This window comes from Oculina patagonica, chromosome 11 (assembly GCF_052425735.1).
Source record: "Oculina patagonica isolate OP01 chromosome 11, crgOcupat, whole genome shotgun sequence".
NCBI classification, from domain to species: domain Eukaryota; kingdom Metazoa; phylum Cnidaria; class Anthozoa; order Scleractinia; family Oculinidae; genus Oculina; species Oculina patagonica.
The window spans coordinates 7,708,008-7,728,893 of record NC_135768.1 but is presented as its reverse complement, the minus strand read 5'-3'; the positions used below and the strand labels follow the sequence as shown (position 1 = coordinate 7,728,893).

Sequence of the window (20,886 nt, the reverse complement as noted above, 5' to 3'; positions counted from 1 at the left end):
TGTAATAACGGTTGTTATGGAAACACCGGGAGATAACTGATTGTAAAATCCTTATAAAATTATATGTTTTATCTCTTTCAGAATTCTGTGGGTCACTAAAATGAAAGTGTACTAAGCGAAAGGTTTCACGTGGGCTAGAAAACTAAACAAACGATTCTGATTCTTTTGAAAATGTGTTTCCGCCAAGTTTCCAATATCAAAGTTTACTGCATGCAAGTTTTAAATACATAACAAGTTATAAGAGTTACTGCATGCAAGTTATAAATACATAACGGGTTACATGAGCCGGGTTGGCTTAGCCTGGGCCAGAAAAAGAGATCGGCGCGCAAAACGAGCCGAGAAGGGCCTGGGGGAGAAAAGAAACGCGAACCCCCACTTCCCCCCCCCCCCCCCCCCCCCTCCCCTCCTTTCTCTTCCCGCTTTCTTTTCGCCCCATTCTCGACCGGAGAGCCTGGTCACAGGCTAGGCTGGCTTGGTTCTTCCGAAATCTCGGTATATCTGTTAAACGCAACAAAAATCAACTTTGCGATTACATGACAACTGGGCCAGCCCGGTTAGCCAAGAAACCCAGTATCGTAATGCCGGGATCCCGGCTAGCCGGGCTGAAAAGTTTCCACGTAATCGCGTTCACCGGGCTAGCATTAAATTTCTCTTCTGAGCACACTGCCGACCGCAAAATGGAGAGGCAAAGCAGCTCATGTAACTGCAAAAGTGTAGAAAACAAAACACCAAATTGCTGGGAAAAGGTCATCAACATCATCCGACTCATTTATCGCGCCAAAACCATTCGTGCTAATTTTAACCCGTCGTTTGTGCCAAATCTAGTCCATCCTGGGCTGGCTCGGCTCATGTAATACCTAGCTGTATTTCGTTTTGGCAAAGCGAGCCACCCCGGCTAACCGGGCCAGCCCGACTCATGTAATCAGTCCACAGTAGCTATTGATTTGCATGTGAAGCATCAGAAACAGGAAGTGAGTGCCAACTTCCAATCGCTTATCACGTTCCTGATTTAAGTTATTATAACAAAATACAATTCGTCCTGGAGTGGTTACACTGCCTTAGGTAACTATTAACAATTTCTTAATTGCAGCAATTTGCTGCGACAAGAGGATGTCCCTCGCCGTAAATCTTTTTCTTGATGACCAGTGCCTTCTCGTGGAATTCTTTTGCTTCATTGTACTGTCCGAGATAACGATAAACAAGTCCCAAGTTGTCATAACTTGTTACTATATTAACATGTTCTTCACCGAAAACCTTTTTGAAGATGACCAGTCCTTTCTCGAGGTATTCTTTTGCTTCATCATACTGCCCGCGAACACAATAAACAAGTCCCAAGTTGTTATAACTTGTTGCTACAGCAGCATGTTCCTCTCCGTAAATCTTTTTCTTGATGACCAGTGCCTTCTCGTGGAATTCTTTTGCTTCATTGTACTGTCCGAGGTAACGATAGACAAGTCCCAAGTTGTCATAACTTGTTACTACACTAGCATGTTGTTCACTGAAAACCTTTTTGAAGATGACCAGTCCTTTCTCGAGGTATTCTTTTGCTTCATCATACTTCCCGTGAACATAATAAACAAGACCCAAGTTGTTATAACTTGTTGCTACAGCAGCATGTTCCTCTCCGTAAATCTTTTTCTTGATGACCAGTGCCTTCTCGTGGAATTCTTTTGCTTCATTGTACTGTCCGAGGTGACGATAAACAAGTCCCAAGTTGTCATAACTTGTTACTACACTAGCATGTTGCTCGCCGTAAATCTTTTTGGAGATGACCAGTCCCTTCTCGTGAAATTCTTTTGCTTCATCATACTGCCCGAGATCACCATAAACAAGACCCAAGTTGTTATAACTTCTTGCTACATCAGCATGTTCCTCGCCGTAAATCTTTTTCTGGATGACCAGTGCCTTCTTGGAGAATTCTTTTGCTTCATTGTACTGTCCGAGGTAATGATAAACAAGTCCCAAGTTGTAATAACTTGTTGCTACAGCTGCATGTTCCTCGCCGAAAATCATTTTGAAGATAACCAGTCCCGTCTCGTGATATTCTTTTGCTTCATTATACTGCCCGAGATCACGATAGACAAGACCCAAGTTGTTATAACTTGTTGCTACAGCAGCATGTTTCTCGCCGTAAATCTTTTTCTCGATGTCCAAACCCTCTTCATGGTATTCTTTTGCTTCATTGTACTGTCCGAGATCACGACAAACAAGTCCCAAGTTGTCATAACTTGTTGCTACACTAGCATGTTCCTCGCCGAAAATCTTTTTAAAGATGACCAGTCCCTTCTCGTGGTATTCTTTTGCTTCATTGTACTGCCCGAGAGAACGATAAACAAGTCCCAAGTTGTTATAACTTCTTGCTATATCAGCATGGTCCTCGCCGTAAATCTTGTTTTGGATGACCAGTCCCTTCTCGAGGTATTCTTTTGCTTCATTGTACTGTCCGAGCTTACAATAAACAAGACCCAAGTTGTTATAACTTGTTGCTACATCGGCATGTTCCTCGCCGTAAATCTTTCTGTAGATGACCAGTCCCTTCTCGTAGTATTCTTTTGCTTCATCATACTGTCCGAGATCACAATAAACAAGACCCAAGTTGTTATAACTTGTTGCTACAGCAGCATGTTTCTCGCCGTAAATCTTTTTCTTGATGTCCAAACCCTCCTCGTGGTATTCTTTTGCTTCATTGTACAGTCCGAGATCACGACAAACAAGTCCCAAGTTGTCGTGACTTGTTGCTACACTAGCATGTTCCTTGCCGAAAATCTTGTTTTGGATGACCAGTCCCTTTTCGAGGTATTGTTTTGCTTCATTGTACTGTCCAAGAGAACGATAAACAAGTCCCAAGTTGTTATAACTTCTTGCTACATCAGCATGGTATTTGCCGTAAATCTTGTTTTGGATGACCAGTCCCTTCTCATGGTATTCTTTTGCTTCATTGTACTGTCCAAGATCACGATAAACAAGTCCCAAGTTGTTATAACTTATTGCTACACTAGCATGTTCCTCGCCGTAAATCTTTTTCCTGATGGCCAGTCCCTTCTGGAGGTATTCTTTCGCTTCATTGTACTGTCCGAGAACATAATAAACACTTCCCAAGTTGTTGTAGCTTGATGCTACCTTTTCGTGTTCTTTGCCATAAATTGAAATATAAAGCCTGGTAGCCTCGTCATGGTATGACAGTGATGATTTGTATTGGCATGACATTGATAGTGCCCTACCGTGTACGGTAAAGGTATCTGCTTTTAATATTTCACCCTCTTTTGTGCTACTAACGTATTGAACGAAATCACAGGCTGATGTGGTAAAGAGGTTTGCATTTGAGGGATTGCTAAGGTCACAACACACAGAAGCAGTGGAGCAAAGCCATAAAACAAATTTGTCTTGAGTAATAAAGGTTGTTAATTCTTTCACCAAAACATCCTTCGTAGCAAAAGTATTAGTAAGAATGTCATGCAACGCTTTGCAATGGGTCATAATTCTACGTAGCATTACGCAAACGTGCCCACTCTCATTCAAACGATTGTACACAGATTCAGTAAGGGAGTGAAAAACCTCAATTGCCACAGATATACACTCAACATTCTCTGTGAAGTCAACGCCCAGCGTCAATATTTTCTTGAGTGCTTTATGAATAACGTTATGCACTCTTAAATAGTCGGGTATCCCATCTTCCCTGTATAAGCAAGTAATCAAGGACGATTTTAAAATCTTTGCTCTGATTAACTCTTCTGTCTGTCCCGAAGTACGATTTTTGACAAAGTTAACTGCGGCATCAATTGGGAGAGATTCGGAAGCACACAGCGAAAGAAAGAAAAATAGCTGGCGAAGAACTTCATCGTTCTCCAAAGCACTCTTCAATGCCATTTTAATTGCAATAGTCATCGTTTTTGAGTACGCCGGATTCCCTTCAGCAAGTGGTTCTTCTGTTGCTTCATGTTCGCCACGACCAAATGTTTCTAGGTATCTTGTCCAACTGTAGGTTGGAGAGCCATAACTCATAACAGTTTGTACGTAAAATGCAGCGGCTGCTAAGGCGAGTGGTTGATACTCGAGAACTTCAGCAACCGTTTGAACTTGGTCGTCATTTGAAACTTGTGCAACTCGTTTCAATAGCTCCACTGCGTCCTCCGGCTGCATTCCTGCACTTAACGACTCGTGGTAAGTATAAGGAGCATTTGTAGGAATTGTAAAGCTGTCTTGAGTTGTAATCAGCACCTGACCGTGACCCCATTCTTCACTGGCAGTCTGAGGCAGATAGCTACGAATCAGAGACAGGTCAACAACGTTATCAGCAATTATTAACCACTCTGAGAACTGTTTACTCTTTGGCAAGATTAAACGCTGGAGATGCCGGATTATTTCTTTTGGAGTATTCGTTTTCGAGGTCGTCAGGTTAGTTAAAGTGTATTCTGTAATTCCTAACTGTTTAGCGAGACTGATGTACGAGTCTGCTAGCGTTTCAAGGGTTTCTGCATTGAGGGTTGCGACAAATATTAAGCCTTTCTTGTCACTTGACCTTGTTGTAAAGACTTCTTGTCCAATTTGACGAGCAATTTGACTTTTGCCACACCCAGGATTTCCTGACAAATATATAGTACTGACTGCTTCATTACTTCCATCTTGTAGCTCTTGCATTTTTGACATAATCCTTGTGACGTCATTTGAACGTCTGACGATTTCGTGAGATGGCTTGAATGTGAGATGACAAAAAGACTCAATTTTGGAATTAATCTCTTGCGTTAGACATTCCACTTCTTCTTCTTTACTCCGTATCGTGTCTTGTGCCACTTGTAAATCAGATGCAATGGCTCCAACTTGTTGCTCTTTTGACGTGATTGTGTCTTGTGCGACTTGTAATTCAGATTTTGCTTTTTGCAATTCTCCTAGGAGATTAGCAGCCTGTAGCTTTAAGCTACTTACTTCTGCGGTTGGAAAGCTCGTTTGGTTTTTAATTGTCTGGATATCATTGAACGGAAGACTCAAAGAGTTGAACGCAAGCAGTACTTTTCCAACATAATTCTTGAACTCAGCATCTGTAAGTTGGGCTTCACTGATGTGAGCAATATCATTTCGGACCTGACGAAGATCATCGACTTCTTTCCTTATTGATGCACTAAGGGTTGAGCCAATGCTATCTGAGAACAGCATCGCGAAGAACAAACAACTACAGTCCCACTCTGCCGTGTTTCCATTCTGTATTGTCGCTAGATATTTTGCGTTTTTCAATCGGCTTTTTCGAGATTCGTTGTTGTAAAAGTCTAAACCATTCTTTGGTGTGTCTTTCCATTCTCCAAGCGTTGCTTTGTAGCGGAAATCCCATTCTTGTTTGAAGATTTTTCGTAGACCTTCGGGCACCAAGTTAAAGGCGATATAACAAATTCGAAAGTAGTTCAATTGTTCTGATGAGTACTCCATATTGAAACGTCCTGCAGTGAAAATACATCAGGCGTTTAAAAGTGGGTTGGCAAGTTTGTTTAACAGAACAAAAAGATCTGCCGATGTCTGTTAGGGGCATAATCTGCGGTAGTAAAGTTTGTGTACTTTTGTTTTTAGCGGTGGCGTGTAAGCGGTGCAAAGGTTAACTGGATGCCACCACCCTCGCCACGTCAAAAAGGCGCGGCTGCGAGGTCAATGTCAGTGTTGATCCTCTTTAAATTTGTCTTTAAATTTGTGCATTATTATAATTGCAATAATAAAAAGACCCTACTCATATATTAGACTGTTCGCAGTCCCCTATTTTTCCACGTTTTTCGTGATCAATCACTGAGTTCGACTTTCCCTCATCTTGGTTTTATATAATTAATTACCAAGCGCAACCTGGGGAGAGAACAAAATGCCCGTGGGGAAGGGACCTGGTGCGGGCTGGTCAATCCCCCTTTGCCACAGGTATAGTGGACTGTGAACAGTCTACTCATAGAGCTCCTCGAATTGCGTGACTTGTTTACAGTGCACTATGCGAAGTGCGTGACACATTTGACTCCAGCTAAAGGCAGATTTAGCGACAGACCATTTTTTTTTTAGCGTGGAGGGTGTTTTACCTTAACTGTTCAAAGATTTTTTTTCTTTTACACTTAAGGTATTTTTCCCCTTTTTCTTCGTGGTCCCCAATTTCGTTTTGGTAATTGTTCAACTCTTCCTTCCATCTCTCGATCAATGAAATAAAGACACACAAACCATGCAGCCATGGTGACAAATCGCCTTTTCGTTAGCGGGGTATCTTATCGGCAATAAATATACCAATCACGAGCAACTGATATAATAGACCAGCGACCCGTATCGGTTAAAATCGGTGACTATTCGATAGTCACACAAAATATTGATGAATGTCAAGTGCCAAAATGTGAACTGTACACTTCCTTCTCGAGGATTTTGACAGTAATTATCTGTCCATAAAAGTCCATAATGTGGACTTTTGACCATTTTAGTGAGCTTTCTAGAACTGTGCGATTTGCAATGATGTCTAGTGACTCTTTAACCATCCAAAAATGACTGAAGATGGGACATTAAGACAAAAAGTCTCAACTGGATTTAAATGCGTACCAATGCCAGGACTCCTCCCTCTCCGTTCTCCTTGTGGGGTAACTGCACCATTGGAAAAATAGCGCAAAGAACGCCGAGTGGAAAAAAGGCGAGGGACAAGTGGCGAGGAGGCGAAAGAATGTGTCTCGCCGACTAACCCTCGTCTTCTCTTTTACTTGCCATTCTTCGCTTTGCTCCCCAACAAACGAATTGACTAGAACGGGTTTACTTTGGATAAGATACATCTAATAAGTACCTTAAAGAGCTGATAAATTCAGGGATACACTGAGATCTACGTAAAGTCCATCTCGGCGGCGCACTTCTCTGTAAATGTAACAAAGGGAAAAAATAAATAAAATGTGCCAGTAAAGCGAATACCAGACGGGAGCAAAATTAAATGGGTCAACCTGTTGTTCATAATTTCCCGGACGTTTACAATATGCAAATCTGTTACTTGCTTTTCACTGCTTTATGCCTTAAACCCAAAGAAAAATGATATTTATACAAGAGGGATCGTCCCGTTTAGTGACGTCAGGTGATCTCATTTCGACACCCATGGCCAGAACAAATGGAAAAGAAGAATTAAAATTGTGCGAGTGAAGCGTTGTATGATATCTTCACATTGGGAACAATGGATGGCTTGTAACCACAAGAACACAAGGTTATTATTAGACGAAAAAAAAAAAAAACAGAAACAAACAAACAAAAAAATGGGTCAACTAAACATCTTCAATTACCTTCAGTAGATTTAGCAATGTGTCGCATCGACTGAAATTTCCCTTTCATTTATTTGCAAATATTGTGATTTGCTTTTCAATACTTATGTACTTAAGTTGAGTAATGGGTTCAGGTGAAATTTCAGGTGAAAATTATCACAAAGTTAAGATGTATTGACAACGAAGAAAATTCTCTCCATTGTTACGATCAAAGTGAAACCATCCAGTTTCACTTCGATAAACATAATTATGAGTGAACTTTTAAGTATATTGTATTTATATAAACTTACTGAAACTCGCAATCCTGTTTTTGGTCACTGAGGTTGATTAAACAGTGTTATATGAGGTCGATCTACAAAGAAAGACAATGGAATTTAAAACCTTAACTACAACTAAGCGGCACTAGTTCACCAGATGTTGACATGTCATTGTTCGGACAAAACTGCCATACAAATTGTTCGATTTCTTTTACCTTCTTAAAAAAAAACACAAACGCCAGTATCAACTCCAAAAGAATTTTTTGGGCATTTCACTTTCGATTTAATTAGAGATAACAAATTTTGATATTGATATTGAGTTCTATGAAATGTTTTATCTGAGTGTATTTCTGTAAATATTGGCAACAAAGTGTTGCAAGCTGGGATCTAGAAGGTAGAAAAAACGAAATTAAAAACGATTAAAAACAGGCAAGAGAAGCTAGTAAACGTACATCCCCAATCCTCTCCCGAGTAAGAATCCAAGATGGCGCCCGATCAAAATGCATTCGAATGCGCTCGCTGAATACGCATGCTCTGCAGGCTAACGTACATGTTCATTGTAGTACTCCCATTGCCCTTTGCTGGTCTTTACCCAGAACTGATTACTGCCGATTTAGGCCGTTTCGTTGCCTTTGTAGCACGGCGCGTGCCCAAGGGTAGCAATTTGTTGTTTAAAAAGAGAATTTCCATCATCACAGAAAGTTCACTAAATTTAACATCTTGAACACTGACATATCGACTGAAATTTATTTCTCTTTCTGTTATTAGCAAAAATTGTAATTTGCTTGTTACTGCTTTATGTACTTTAAATTGTATGCCTTGAGGTGAAATGGTACATTTGACTATGTGTTTATTTCCCGGTGGCTACTTTATCAGACAATACAAACATTGTCTTACAAGTTTTGCTGGGCTTTATTTTGTAATCGATTGATATTTTTCTATAATCATACACCTTACAGTGATCAAGCCTGATTTTTCTTCAAAACAACAATACAAAATCAAGCACGCAGTAATTTAAGGAGAAATAAGAAATGATCACCAAAAGGAAAATGCGCTAAAATGTATTGACATCAAATTGTCCCAATTGTTATTATAAGAAATGCATGGAAACCAGTAAGGAGAATTGACATGTTCACAATAGGTCTGAATTAAAGTAGTAATTATTACATTTTATACTCGTATCTGCTGTTTTCGTAACTAAGAATAAATGATTGTGTATTGTGGTAAAATGCTGGAGGTTTCCTTAATCTGTTTACTACAGAAATCACCAAAAATTGTGCATCAATAATTTTTATTATACAAACTCCAGAGGAATAGCGAGTGGTAGTAAATCGATAAAAATGGTATCACATGTTTGGATAAAAATATATCCGCACATGTGTGATATCAAAAATATCTGGTTTGTAGCCAGGCATGATAAGATTAAAATTATTTGATAAAAGTTGACACTGGCTTAAAATATGTGCAGGACGTTTCGGCTACTGCTGTAGCCTTCTTCAGCAATATGTAAATTTAAAACGGCGTCCCTGGTGTTATAGGAATAAAAAACTAAAAAATGCAGAAAAAGGTGATAAGGAATGTACTGAATAAAAAGGGGGGTGGAATTCTAAAAACGCGACTAAAAAGGATAGAATAGGGGGTGGTATGCAATTAAAAATTGTTAAGTTTCTTATACATGTTCGGGAATGCTACGTGTTCATTAATAGCGTTTCCATCTCGGACTGAGTGCCACGCTTCGAGGAAAAGTCTTTGTCTCCAAACTGAAGACCGGTCGATAATGTCAACATTTTTCAGATCAATTTCATGATCGTTGAGCAAATGGTGTTCGGCCAATAGGGAATTTCTGTCCATTGTTGTTATCGCTTTAGCATGTTCTTTGATGCGTGTTTTGAGTATGCGCGAGGTCTGGCCAATGTAAACACACGCACAGTCTTTGCATTTGATTTTATATACAACACCTTTCGACGACTCTTCGCTGATTTTATCTTTGGGTTTTTTCAAAATATTGGCGATGGAACGGATGTGCTTGTGAGCCACTTTGACGTTAAAACCTTTGAGAACTCTTGAGATTCTTTCAGAAAAACCCTTGGCGTACGGTAGAACAACCAAGCCTCGCTGTTCAACAACGTTGGCACCACTTTTTTGTTCGGCATTAGATTGACGACCATTACGAATAAAATTGATAGGATAATTATTCACTGCCAGCGCTTTCAATACACGTTTAGATTCAGATGACACTTCCTCCTCAGTGGATGGGATGTTCTTAGCCCGATCCATGAGAGTGCGTACAACAGAGTGTTTATGTTGCGTATGGTGGTGTGAATTGAAGTCTAGATAGCGGTCGGTATGAGTGGCTTTTCTGTAAACAGAAACGGCTATCGAACCATCCACTTGCCTCCTTGTCTTAGTGTCCAAAAAAGCGATTGAACCTTCTGTTTCCACTTCGATGGTGAATTTGATGTGCTGGTTAATCGAGTTTAGGTGCGAATGAAATTCATCTACAAATTCTTTTTTCAGACACACATGACTGTCGTCGACATATCTAAACCACCATTTAGGTGGGTGTGGAGCCGAGGAGAGGGCCTTATCCTCAACGTATTCCATGACCAGATTGGCTAAAATGGCGCTGACTGGTGATCCCATAGGACAGCCAAAAATCTGTTTGGGGTTTGTTCCTTGAAAAACGAAGAAGTTACTGTCAAGAACGAATTCTAAGAGTTTGATAATGTTCTCTATGGATAAATTTGTTCTTTCAGATAATGAAGACTCAGAATAGAGTCTCTCTTTGACGACTTCCACGGCTAGATTGGACGGGATACAGGTAAACAGAGATACAACGTCGAAAGATACAAAGATCTCGTCAGGATTCACTGTCAAGGTGCGAATCTTCTTCACAAGACACACTGTTCTTAACTGTGTATTTGTTGTTCTGAAGAGGTGACAAGATGTTGGCGAGGTGTTTGGATAATTGATAGGTGGGGGACCCAATGGCGCTTGTGATAGGTCTGAGAGGGACGTCTGCCTTGTGGATTTTAGGAAGCCCGCAAAACGAGGCTGGTATGGCATATCGGTACTGTGGAGTTTGTAGTAAAGTTTGGGGTCCAGCTGTTTCTTGCTGCTGTCATTTTTGACCAATCATCTCGCAGAGTTAACCATGTTTCAATGCTCAATAAAGCACAGTTTATCGACATTAAGTCGAAACATCCTCGGATCTTCCTCGGCCATCTTCGGTAATCTTCGTAAATTTCGGAAACATTCGTTCGACCTTCGGACAACATTTTGAAATTCTTCGGAAATCTTTGGAAAATGGTCGAAAATCTTCGGAAATTCGTCAAAAACATCGCAATTTGTAGGTTTATATAATAAACAGAATAATACATGGTTGCTTGGATATATTCACTCTCAAGCTATCGATTTTAACGCTCGAAGATAAATTTCATATCTCCGCACAACCATGTATTATCCTTTATTTCTGAGTATGTTATAAATAAACTCTATTTATAAAGACTTACTAGAATTTGAAATCCTGTTGTTGCATGGTCACTAAATATAAAGTTGATTGTGCTTCAAGCTGGATCTAGAAAGTACGAAAATGGAATTTAAAACCTAAACAACAACTTAAGACACCAACATGTTACTGTTCGAACTAACTGCTAGCGCTTTGCAAAATGTTTGATTTCAGAACAGACCATCACTTTGAACATAAACAGCAGCAAACGATACCAATTCCAAAATGATATTTTGGGCACTTCAATTTCTCGATGTAGCTGTGAATAACAAATCTTCTACAAAAGTATTCAACAGTTATTAACAATTACGAAATTATGATATTAATTCACTCTGATATACAGTCAACTCTCTCTTAACGGACACCTCCATAAGACGGACACCTGGTTATAGTCCCTGCCGTTTTTCAGTCATTTTACTAAAAGAAAACTCACTGTAAGACAGACACCTCTCTAAGACGGACAACGGAAACTTTATTTTTTAGTGAATAATACTTCAAAACTTGTTATCGACATATAGCATAGTAGGTCAGCGCCTTTAGAATACCAAACATACCAAAAACAATCCGCTAAAACGCATTACCTCTCTGCTTAAACTTATATATGGGCACCAAGATTTAGTTTTCTTTTTACAGTATTATCGTTTGTTATTAACAAAAAAGTCGAATTTCTGATATCATTTTTGTTCCACTTTATAGGTTTTGCTAACGTAAGCGCCTAAAAACAGACGTGTATTCGATGTGCATAGCCGTTTAGCTTTATCGTCTCAAAATTTCTGGTGTCACGTTACCTCGACTCTCTATAAGGCGGACACCTCTCTAAGACGGACAGTTGGGTCCGGTCCCGACGGTGTCCGTCTTAGAGAGAGTTGACTGTACACACGTAGATCTTAACAATGTTTAGTTCCAACTGACTCGAACTTGTAAGCACTATTGTACTTATCAAAAAGTGCTTCAAGCTGGGACCTAGAAGGTAAAATTTTTAAACGTAACTATAAACTAAATAATAAGCAAGGAAGTTAGAACATGGGCATGTTCTACTAAGCTTGTCTTTACTAGGTGTACCCCAGTACTGTTTACTCACTGTCGATTAAGGATGTTTCGTTGCCTTAATTTATAGCATCCCCGGGCTCTGTGGTTGCAGTTTGTTTTAAGAAGGACTTTAAATAAAAACCGCGCTTGCACTGGCAGAAAATTGAAAAATCAAATTCCTTCATTTTTTTGCTCATTAATAGCTTTTAGGTAGACAAGAAACCTGATGTATTTTTTTCCCCCAGAAGTCTTCTAATTTCGAGAAAAAACCAAAGTCAGTTTTCGTGATCGGATCGTGATTTTTCCCCCAGAAGTCTTCTAATTTCGAGAAAAAACCAAAGTCAGTTTTCGTGATCGGAGCCTCAAAAGTGACACAATTTTCAACCCGAAATTCGCTATCGTTAACTCTTGTCGCGTTCACAAACAAAGCCACATTGAGAACTTTGGATGCTTTCTATCAACAGAGACACTCTTTTCCATTCGCTAAAATATAATTTCAGGGCTTAAGCAAAACTTTTCGAACTGAAATGATTAAAAAGGTGGGGAATACTTTTCACGATACTAGAGAGTCGAATTAAACGGCAGTTTTCAACGGAATTATTTAATATGTGGTATAACTCCAAATTTTCTCAATTGTCGTTTAAACACACATGTAAATGTTTATCTAAGACATACCTGAGGATTGGCTCGGGTTGTTGAAGGCAGCATATTTACCAATGCATCGTAGTCCCACAAAATGTTGTGATATCGATCAAAATAGCCTAATTGACAGCTAAACATTTCTTGGCTCCAAAATACAACAAAGCAACTGCTAAGCGCGAAATTCCTTTTGCATCTTCATCCTTAGCAATTTTCCTTTGTCGTGGTTCTTTTCTCTTGACGAAAGTGTGTACAGAACTCCAGAACGATCAATTTGCTTCCTCAAACTGCGTTGGCGGTGCTGGAGAATTGTTTTGCGTTATTTTAACTCCGTGACATTCTCGACCCCAGAGCTCTTACTGCGCAGACTCACTTACGTCACAATATCGTGTTTCATGTCACGTGTATTATGTCACGTAAGTCACAAATGTAATCTTGTGGCAAAATCGCGAAGAGGTTTTGCGATCAAAATGGACCTAGGTTGGCTTTTGTACCTCACTCTTCCGTTGAAAAGGGAATTTTGCAATGGAACATTCGGCACAAGAAGAAGGAAAGACGAGCATTTGGGGTTAAAACATTCATTATCGTGGCGTTTGGCAATTAGAAGTATTTACACAGTCGATACACAGTTTACGGTCATGCTGTGAAAATTTGCCGAAGTTTGATGCCCTCTATGTGAGAATCTTTCCAATAACCCGAGCCAATTCTCAGGTATGTTTAATAAGAATATCTGTATGCACGTTTGAGCAAGAATTGAAAAAAAATAATGTTATACCACATGCTAAATACTGCCGTTGAAAATTACTATTTCATTCAAATTTTTGTTATCGTAAAAAGCATTCCTCGTCAGTTCATTTTTTTCAGTTGGAAGAGTTGCGCTAAAGCCCTGAAATTATATTCTAGCGAAAGAAAAAGAGTTTTTATGTTGATAGGAAGTGCGCGGTTTTGTAAGCGAACGCGAGTAGTGTTCATAATAGCTAATTTCGGGTTTAAAAGTTAGGAAATTTGTGACTTCGACCACCGAAATCGATTTTCTTTGTTTTCTTAAAATTAGAAGACCTCTAGGGGAAACAAACTACATCAAGTTTCTTATCTACCTTACAGCTAATAATGAGCAAAAAACGAAGAAAAATCGATTTTCCAATTTCTGCCAGGAAATCAAATTCTTGCTCGGCCGTTCGTAAAAGTCACTCTTAAAAACGATGATAGCGAAGAAATTAATTCTGTCCGACCAACTCTTCAAGAATAACAATCTCAACAGAAAAGTACTGTACACTGTATGTGAAATCAAAGACCTCTCGTCTTCTCACATGATCCCTCTCAAATAAAATCATTCACGGTCTTTCTGAATGTATCACACAACTGATTAGACAATGAGACATCATTCTTATAATCACCTACACGAAACTTCCAAAATCTTCGTAGTTTCTTCTTGGTGGCGCACAGTATTAATTTGTCAGTTTTGCAATCTGAACAAATGAAAACGAAAGTAGATACCTGAGACAGTACAAGCAAAGTGTTAATGATCTGCTCACTCTTGGAACAATGGATGACTTGTAATCACGAAGCAAGCACGAGACGGAATAAGATATTGAAAGGTCAACCAGAGGTCTAGATATATTCCCTTTACTAAATTTAACATCCTGACACATCGACTAAAAATTGATTTCTCTTTCTTTCATTTACCAAAAACTGCAATTTACTTTTCATTGCTTTATGTAATTCAAAATTAGCAAAAATTGTATGCCTTTAAGGAAAAATTGTTTAGTTTCACTATGTGGTGTTTCCGGTGCCTACATTATCTAACATAACAAACATTTTCCTGGATGTTTCGCTGTGCTTTATTTTGTAATCGATTGGTATTTTTCCATAATCTTACACCGCACAGTGATCAGGCCTGATTTTTCTTCAAAACAACAATACAAAATCAAGCACGCAGTAGAGGAGAAGTAAGAAAAGATCACCGAAAGGAAAATGAGCTAAAATGTATTGACATCGAAGAAAAATTCTCTGAATTGTTATTTTAAGGAAGGCATGGAAACCAGTAAGGAGAATTTACATATTCGCAATATGTCTGAACTAAAAAGAGACATAAGAACATTTTGCACTCGTATCTACTGTTTTCGTAATTAATAATAAATGATTGTGTAGTGAGGTAAATGTTGGAGGTTTCCTTAATTTGTTACCTGCGGAAATCACCAAACGTTGTGCGACCGAAGTCCTGTTTCACAGAGTTCCGCATCTACCCTAACAAATGTCAATTTACTGAACCGATTCTCTTTCCACAGGTAAATCAATTTTTAATACTGCATTTTAAGAATTCAATAGGTCAGATCTCTCGTTTAACCGTTGTACATCCCGATATATTCGTTGCCGACCTGTACTGAAAATTAGCTAAAACTGTACGTAAATTTATGCCGAAAGGTAAAATCGTCCTGTTCTAAAGCTAGGGTGTAGGGTGTTTCACTTTAGCATCATTTTGACTATATTAAGTAAATTGTATTTATTAAAACTAGCTCGAGCTGGCAGTTCTGTTCTTTTTTCACTGAAGTTGATTAAACTGCAGTGCTACAGGGTGGATGTAAAAAATAAAAATAAAATGAATTTTAAAGCTAAACAACAAGCATGCTGCACTAGTACATGTCATTGTCTGGACTAAACGGCAAAATGTTCGATTTTAGAACACATCATAACACACCTTTGAAAATCTACTGCAGCAGACGATACCGATTCCAAAAGATTTTTGGGCATTTCACCTTCTCGATATAAGTGCGAATAACAAATCCTCTACAACAGCATTCAACAGTTATAAGAATTATGAAATCCTAATATTGCACGTACAACATAAACTGATCAAATCAACTTGAAAATGAAATGTCTTCAGTTGTATGGTTATAAAAATGTTGATTATATTTCTAAGAAAAAACCCTTAATCAACAATAAGCAAGAGATGTTAGTACATGAACATGTACATATAAATTATCCTTCGTTGGCTTGTTTTTACTTGGTGTACCCCAGAACTGATCGCTGTCGATTTTAAAAGCTGTTTTGTTGCCTCTCTAGCAGTTTCTTGTTTTGAAACGAAGAAATTAATTCCGTCAGAAAAACTGTAAGAGAATTTCAATCTTCAAAGAAAACTCAACTTTACATGTTTATATGTACAATCACAAGGTTTCCTAATCTTCTCACATGATCCTCGAAAATAAACTCATCGGTCTTTCTGAATTTACCGCAGTCAACTGATTAGACGCACTTTAACACACCTACTTGAAACGTCCAAATTATCCGTAAAGTTTCTTCTCAGTGGCGTACAGTTTTGTCAGTTTTGCGATCTGAACAAACGAAAACGAAAGTGGATTGTGCAAGCGAAGTGTTACATGATCTGCTCGCATTATGAACAATGGATGGCTTGTAATCACGAAGTTAGCACGAGACAGAAAAAGATATTAAAAGGTCAACAAGAAGTCTAGAATTTCCGGCTTCACAAAAATTTCACATCCTGTCTAATTTTACATCGATTTTGCTTTCGTTTGTAGCGAAAGTTGCGGTTTGATTTTTCATGCTTTATCTCTTTATGTACATTCAAATAAGAAAAAGAAATGTACGACTTAATTGGAATATTATACAATGTTTATACAGTTCGCTAAAAGCTCATTTCGGTGCTAGCTTCATCAGAATAGTATTGCATTGAACACACAGATTATTTTGCACGCGATTGTAATTTTCCAGCATCTTTAACTTAACAGTATTTAAACCTAAATTCTCCTCAAAACAACAGTGCTTAAATTAAGGAAGGTCAGAAGATATAAAGAAATGATCACCAAAAGGAGTTAAAATGCATTGACGAAGTGGTAAATTCTCCCAACTTTCATTATAAGACATTAAAGAGACCAGAAAGGAGAATTTGTACGTTCACAATAGGGCTGAACTAAAGATATCAACTACGATAATTGGTACTTTTATCTGCTGTTTTCCTGCTGAAATAAAACGTTAGTTTAGTGGGGTACAATGTTGGAGTATTCTTCAATTTTTTTGCTGCGGAAATCAGCGAAAGTTGTGAGGCAACTGAGTCCCATTTGGCACAGAGCGGAAAGAGCGATTATGCATAAGCTATAAGTTCTGCATCGACCGTCAATTCGCTTGCCACATGTAAAGCAGTTTTTAGCACGGCAATTTAAGAACTGAAAGACTTCAGATTTCTTCTTCTCAATCAAGAGACATAAATGAAGGATCTATCGTGTTTGTACACAGCGGCACATAATTTCAGTTGCCCCACTCGGGCTGTATTTATACCATGATAGCTATATCTGTCTACGAAAGATAACTACAGATGTAAATTGTACGTACTTACAATCGTCCTGCGTTAAATGCGTGGAAACTCTTGACTCTTTGAAATTCTCTCCGTTCGTTTGGTAAACCCAACTGCAAACCAAATCGCAACTGAAAGCTACTAACCGTCATATAATCTGCTCACATTCCAAACCGTCAACAACTTGAATGTCTTGAAATCACGCGATGCTTGGATCAACAAAAAGGTCAACATGTAAAGTCGTCTTGATCTTTCTTCTGCTATATTCAGCTTTCTCCCTCTTATCAGTTTCGTTTTGACTTCCCTTCCTGTTTTATTAAGTAATGACCCCTTTCCTATGTTTTTTTGTCTCTTAGCACAGAAAAGGAAATTTGGTTTGGTCCTTATGACAATTAAACTAATGTAAAGAAACTATCCGGTTTTTTAATGTTTAGGTGTTGGCTGTGTGCCCCAATTTTTTTATCATTATTTTTTTTTAATTTGCACCATCTCTCTCTCTTCTCGTGAATGTTTGAAAGAACACTCAGGATTAATTGTTTATCTCTTGTCTGTACATTCGCTTGTCTGTACATTCGTTCTAGCCAATTAACCCGTGGGCGTACAAGAGGAAGAAGCCACATCAGCCGTAGCTGGTTTTTATGCCGGTCCTCTATCTAGTTATATATCTAGCCAGGTTGTATTGGAATTTGGCAGGTGCTGGTTTTTATCAGGAGGGAGGAAAACCGCAAAACTACCGTTTTTATCGATTAAGCGCCCAGCCTCGAATAAGCGCCCACTTCAAATCAAAGGCCCGTTAATATAGATGTATGCAGAGCGAAATACAGATAAAAAAGAGGTGTTTTATGCCAAAAACAACAGTGTTTTAATTTGAGTAAAGATCTGGGTATTTTTTCCAAAAGTCCTTTAAATTGAAATGAAACGATTCTAGATAAGTAATGTAAACGTTAACAGCTTTTAAAGAAAAATAAGCCAACATGTCAAAAGGTCTTCTGAAAACATTGTTTACTTTTGAAACTCGTTGAAATTATCTGCGATTTTTAAGTCACTTTATATATTGCATTGAAAGTAAAATAAAACTATTACTGAGTATTTAGATTTTTTCTGGACAAAGGGGCACGACTTCGCTTGTAATTGTACGAACATTCGAAGGTTAAAATACACTCCGAACAGGACCCCACTGAAACAAGACCCGGTAACATTGATCTGTTTTATATTAATATTTAGCCAAGCCTAAAAGCGGAGCTCCCCGATTATTTACTTCACCTTTTTCAAAAATCCGAATTTACTGACTGATAACAGAAAAATATTGAGCATTTGAGCCCGCGATCCAATGTTAACCATTACATGGTCAGCGGTAAACTTAAAAAAACATTCGACCTTGATGAGTTCTATATGTGAGCCCGCGTTATGGTCATGTGATACTTGTCGGCGGATACCTTGTTTTGACAACTGTCAATTGACATGGATGTCCAATATCGATATCAAAGATGTAAGCTGACGTTAACCATAACCTTAAACCTATTTCTGGATACCTTGTTTTGACAACTGTCAATTGACATGGATGTCCAATATCGATATCAAAGATGTAAGCTGACGTTAACCATAACCTTAAACCTATTTCTGGAATATGGCCGCCAACATCGTCGTCGTCGTCGTCGCTAGGCGCACGCGCCCGCGAACCATACCGCTAGCCATGATGACTAAGAAAAACCGAAAGCATGGGTCTGTTAAGTTGGGTGTGGGGCTCTGCTCTGCGGCCCTTTGGGCCGCTGGGCGCTCCGCTAAAAACTTAAACTTACAAAGAAAGAAAACTCGACGATTTTTGAAAACTAAAGTCGTTTCAAAAATTTAATGATTCGAAAAGTGATATTTCTTGGATTCTATGTATCACTTATTCTAATGCTTGTTTATTCAGGTGGTTAATCAAAATGCAGACACTCTTGAATGAGTAAGTAATATTTTATTTTAATTTTATCTCTGAAAACGTGTTAAGGCTCACGAAATTTTTACTCTTAGGTGCGTGTTAACTCTGTAAACAAACACCCAAGTTTCATACAGCAGAATATATATTACAGCGTAGCTGCTAAGGTGCGTCATTTGGTGTTCAACTCTGCCAATTTCGTTTGACTCAAATTTCCTCAGTTGAGATATCATGAAGTTGGTTTTCATCTTCGCTTTCTTGGTCTACTTCTTGGTTGATCCAAGTGAAGCTTATGTAAGTATGATATGTTATTTGATATTAAAGGATGGAATACGTGTCTAAGCAGCTGAGTGAAACTCTTCTTTTAATTTTTGTTATCTTGATTTTCTACGTAAAAGCTCTCGCTTGCATATCTTTAGCTTGTAAGTGTCATGAGTCACTCCTTTAGTAAAAAAAAAAATGACCTTCTTCGTAAAAGAATTAGCGCCGCAAATTTTCAGGGTATTTAACAAGGTGGCTCATTGCCAGTTTAGAAGGCGACAAAGTACCAAACAAAAATAACCACAAGGCACCTAGTTTATGAAAATCATACGTACATTTCAAGCTGGGTAAGGCAATTCTGGACAAAGTTCGATCCCATCCTCAAAATTTTAAAAGAATCCTTCTGGCTTCTTTCTAAGCAGTATGACATATCTGTATCTTTCTCTTTTAAACAGATACCGACTGCTTGCCTGCATTAACAAGTCGTCTTGAAAGCCAGGCGTCAATGTTGCAGAGCCTCCAATGCGAACTCGAACAGACTAAACCGCTGAGACTTGTAACAGACTAGGGGTAAGCGTAAGCACTTTCTTCAAAACATAATAGGCCTTACTACGGTTTTCGACGCCATCTTGACGAGTAGGCATAGTGGGTAGAAATTACAGTGTTTGTATGGGAATCTGATGGCAAATGTCTTTTACAAAAATTGAAATCTTGATAAGTTATGAATCGTAAAGTTTAAATACTAGGCAAAAGTTTTTATTTGCCAAGTTCAAAGGATGTAGCTGGGCTATAGAAAGCATTCAGTTACGCTTTTAATTTCCCATACATTTGTCTATATTTTTTCCCGCGAACCGCGAGGAAAAAAAAGCAAAAGAAAGAAAAACCACAGATTTTTGCCTCCCTCGATGATTGTGAGCTAGACGACCTCGAGCTGGTGAAGGGAGTTCAAGCAGACGACAAATACGCAGTAAACGTTTTTCAAGTTCATTTTTGAAAAAGTACTACAATAAAATTCTCTATAAGACATTCTTTTTTTTTAAAAAAAAAATACATGAAAACACACGAAACTATATGCTTCAAACTGTAAATGTTTAAATTCAAAATTTGCACGGCCGATCGGTTGCCGTCTTTTGGCGTCAAATCTGCAAATGACGCTTAAAATGTATTTTCTCTGAGACGTTCTCTGCGTATAAATTCTTCTTTTACTTGGCAATGATATTTGTGAACTTTTTTCATTCAAAATGGGCTTCGGCAAGAGGAAAGAATGGAGATATTTGTCAGAAAACCAAGGCAGAGTTTGATGTCAATTTAAGTTTATTCCTCTCTCTTAAAAGCACATTACAAAGACGGAGGAAACGCGATAGAAAAACACTGGATTGGCTTAGATCGCTATCTGAACAACCCACCGTACAAGAAAGGCATACCATTGCTACCGACCCCGCTGGATCCGCCAATTAAACTTCACAAGGCACGATGAGACTTCTTAACCATGTGGGCTCCCAAACCGGGCAAGTTCAAGTCACTTTCAAGAGCGATCAAGCACAGTGTCATTCATTTTCAGCTTTAACCCTATTCAGACCGGGGGGGGGGCTTTTGAGGCCCGCGCTGACTTTGAACTTTTATAACTTTTAAAAGATTTAGCCAAACGCTGCCAAACTTTCTGAGTTTTCCTAAAATTTATCTGGCAACAATTTGGTAGATTCGGATGATGTGTCAGGAACTTG

General features: G+C 38.6%; 2 protein-coding genes across 6 annotated transcripts; both read right to left on the bottom strand.

Annotated features, from left to right (window-relative positions):
- Window positions 1-420: 420 nt before the first annotated feature.
- On the bottom strand, window positions 421-17,121 carry LOC144629542 (uncharacterized). Of its 5 annotated transcripts, none has more exons than XM_078487774.1 (6): window positions 17,019-17,120; window positions 11,792-11,966; window positions 11,008-11,072; window positions 7,529-7,590; window positions 6,779-6,846; window positions 421-5,429 (listed from the first exon to the last, which is right to left on the bottom strand). In XM_078487774.1, exon 6 carries the CDS (start codon window positions 5,416-5,418, stop codon window positions 1,081-1,083), a length of 4,338 nt encoding a protein of 1,445 aa, XP_078343900.1. In that variant the 5' UTR covers window positions 5,419-5,429; window positions 6,779-6,846; window positions 7,529-7,590; window positions 11,008-11,072; window positions 11,792-11,966; window positions 17,019-17,120; the 3' UTR covers window positions 421-1,080. The 5 variants fall into 5 exon arrangements, with proteins under 5 accessions (XP_078343900.1, XP_078343899.1, XP_078343898.1 ...); XM_078487773.1 differs by having other exon boundaries at window positions 11,916-11,966; XM_078487772.1 differs by having other exon boundaries at window positions 11,916-11,966; window positions 17,023-17,118.
- LOC144629608 (uncharacterized) lies at window positions 9,146-10,561 on the bottom strand. Its single transcript, XM_078487847.1, has one exon. The coding sequence runs from the start codon at window positions 10,559-10,561 to the stop codon at window positions 9,146-9,148; it is 1,416 nt and encodes a 471-aa protein (XP_078343973.1).
- Window positions 17,122-20,886: the final 3,765 nt, after the last annotated feature.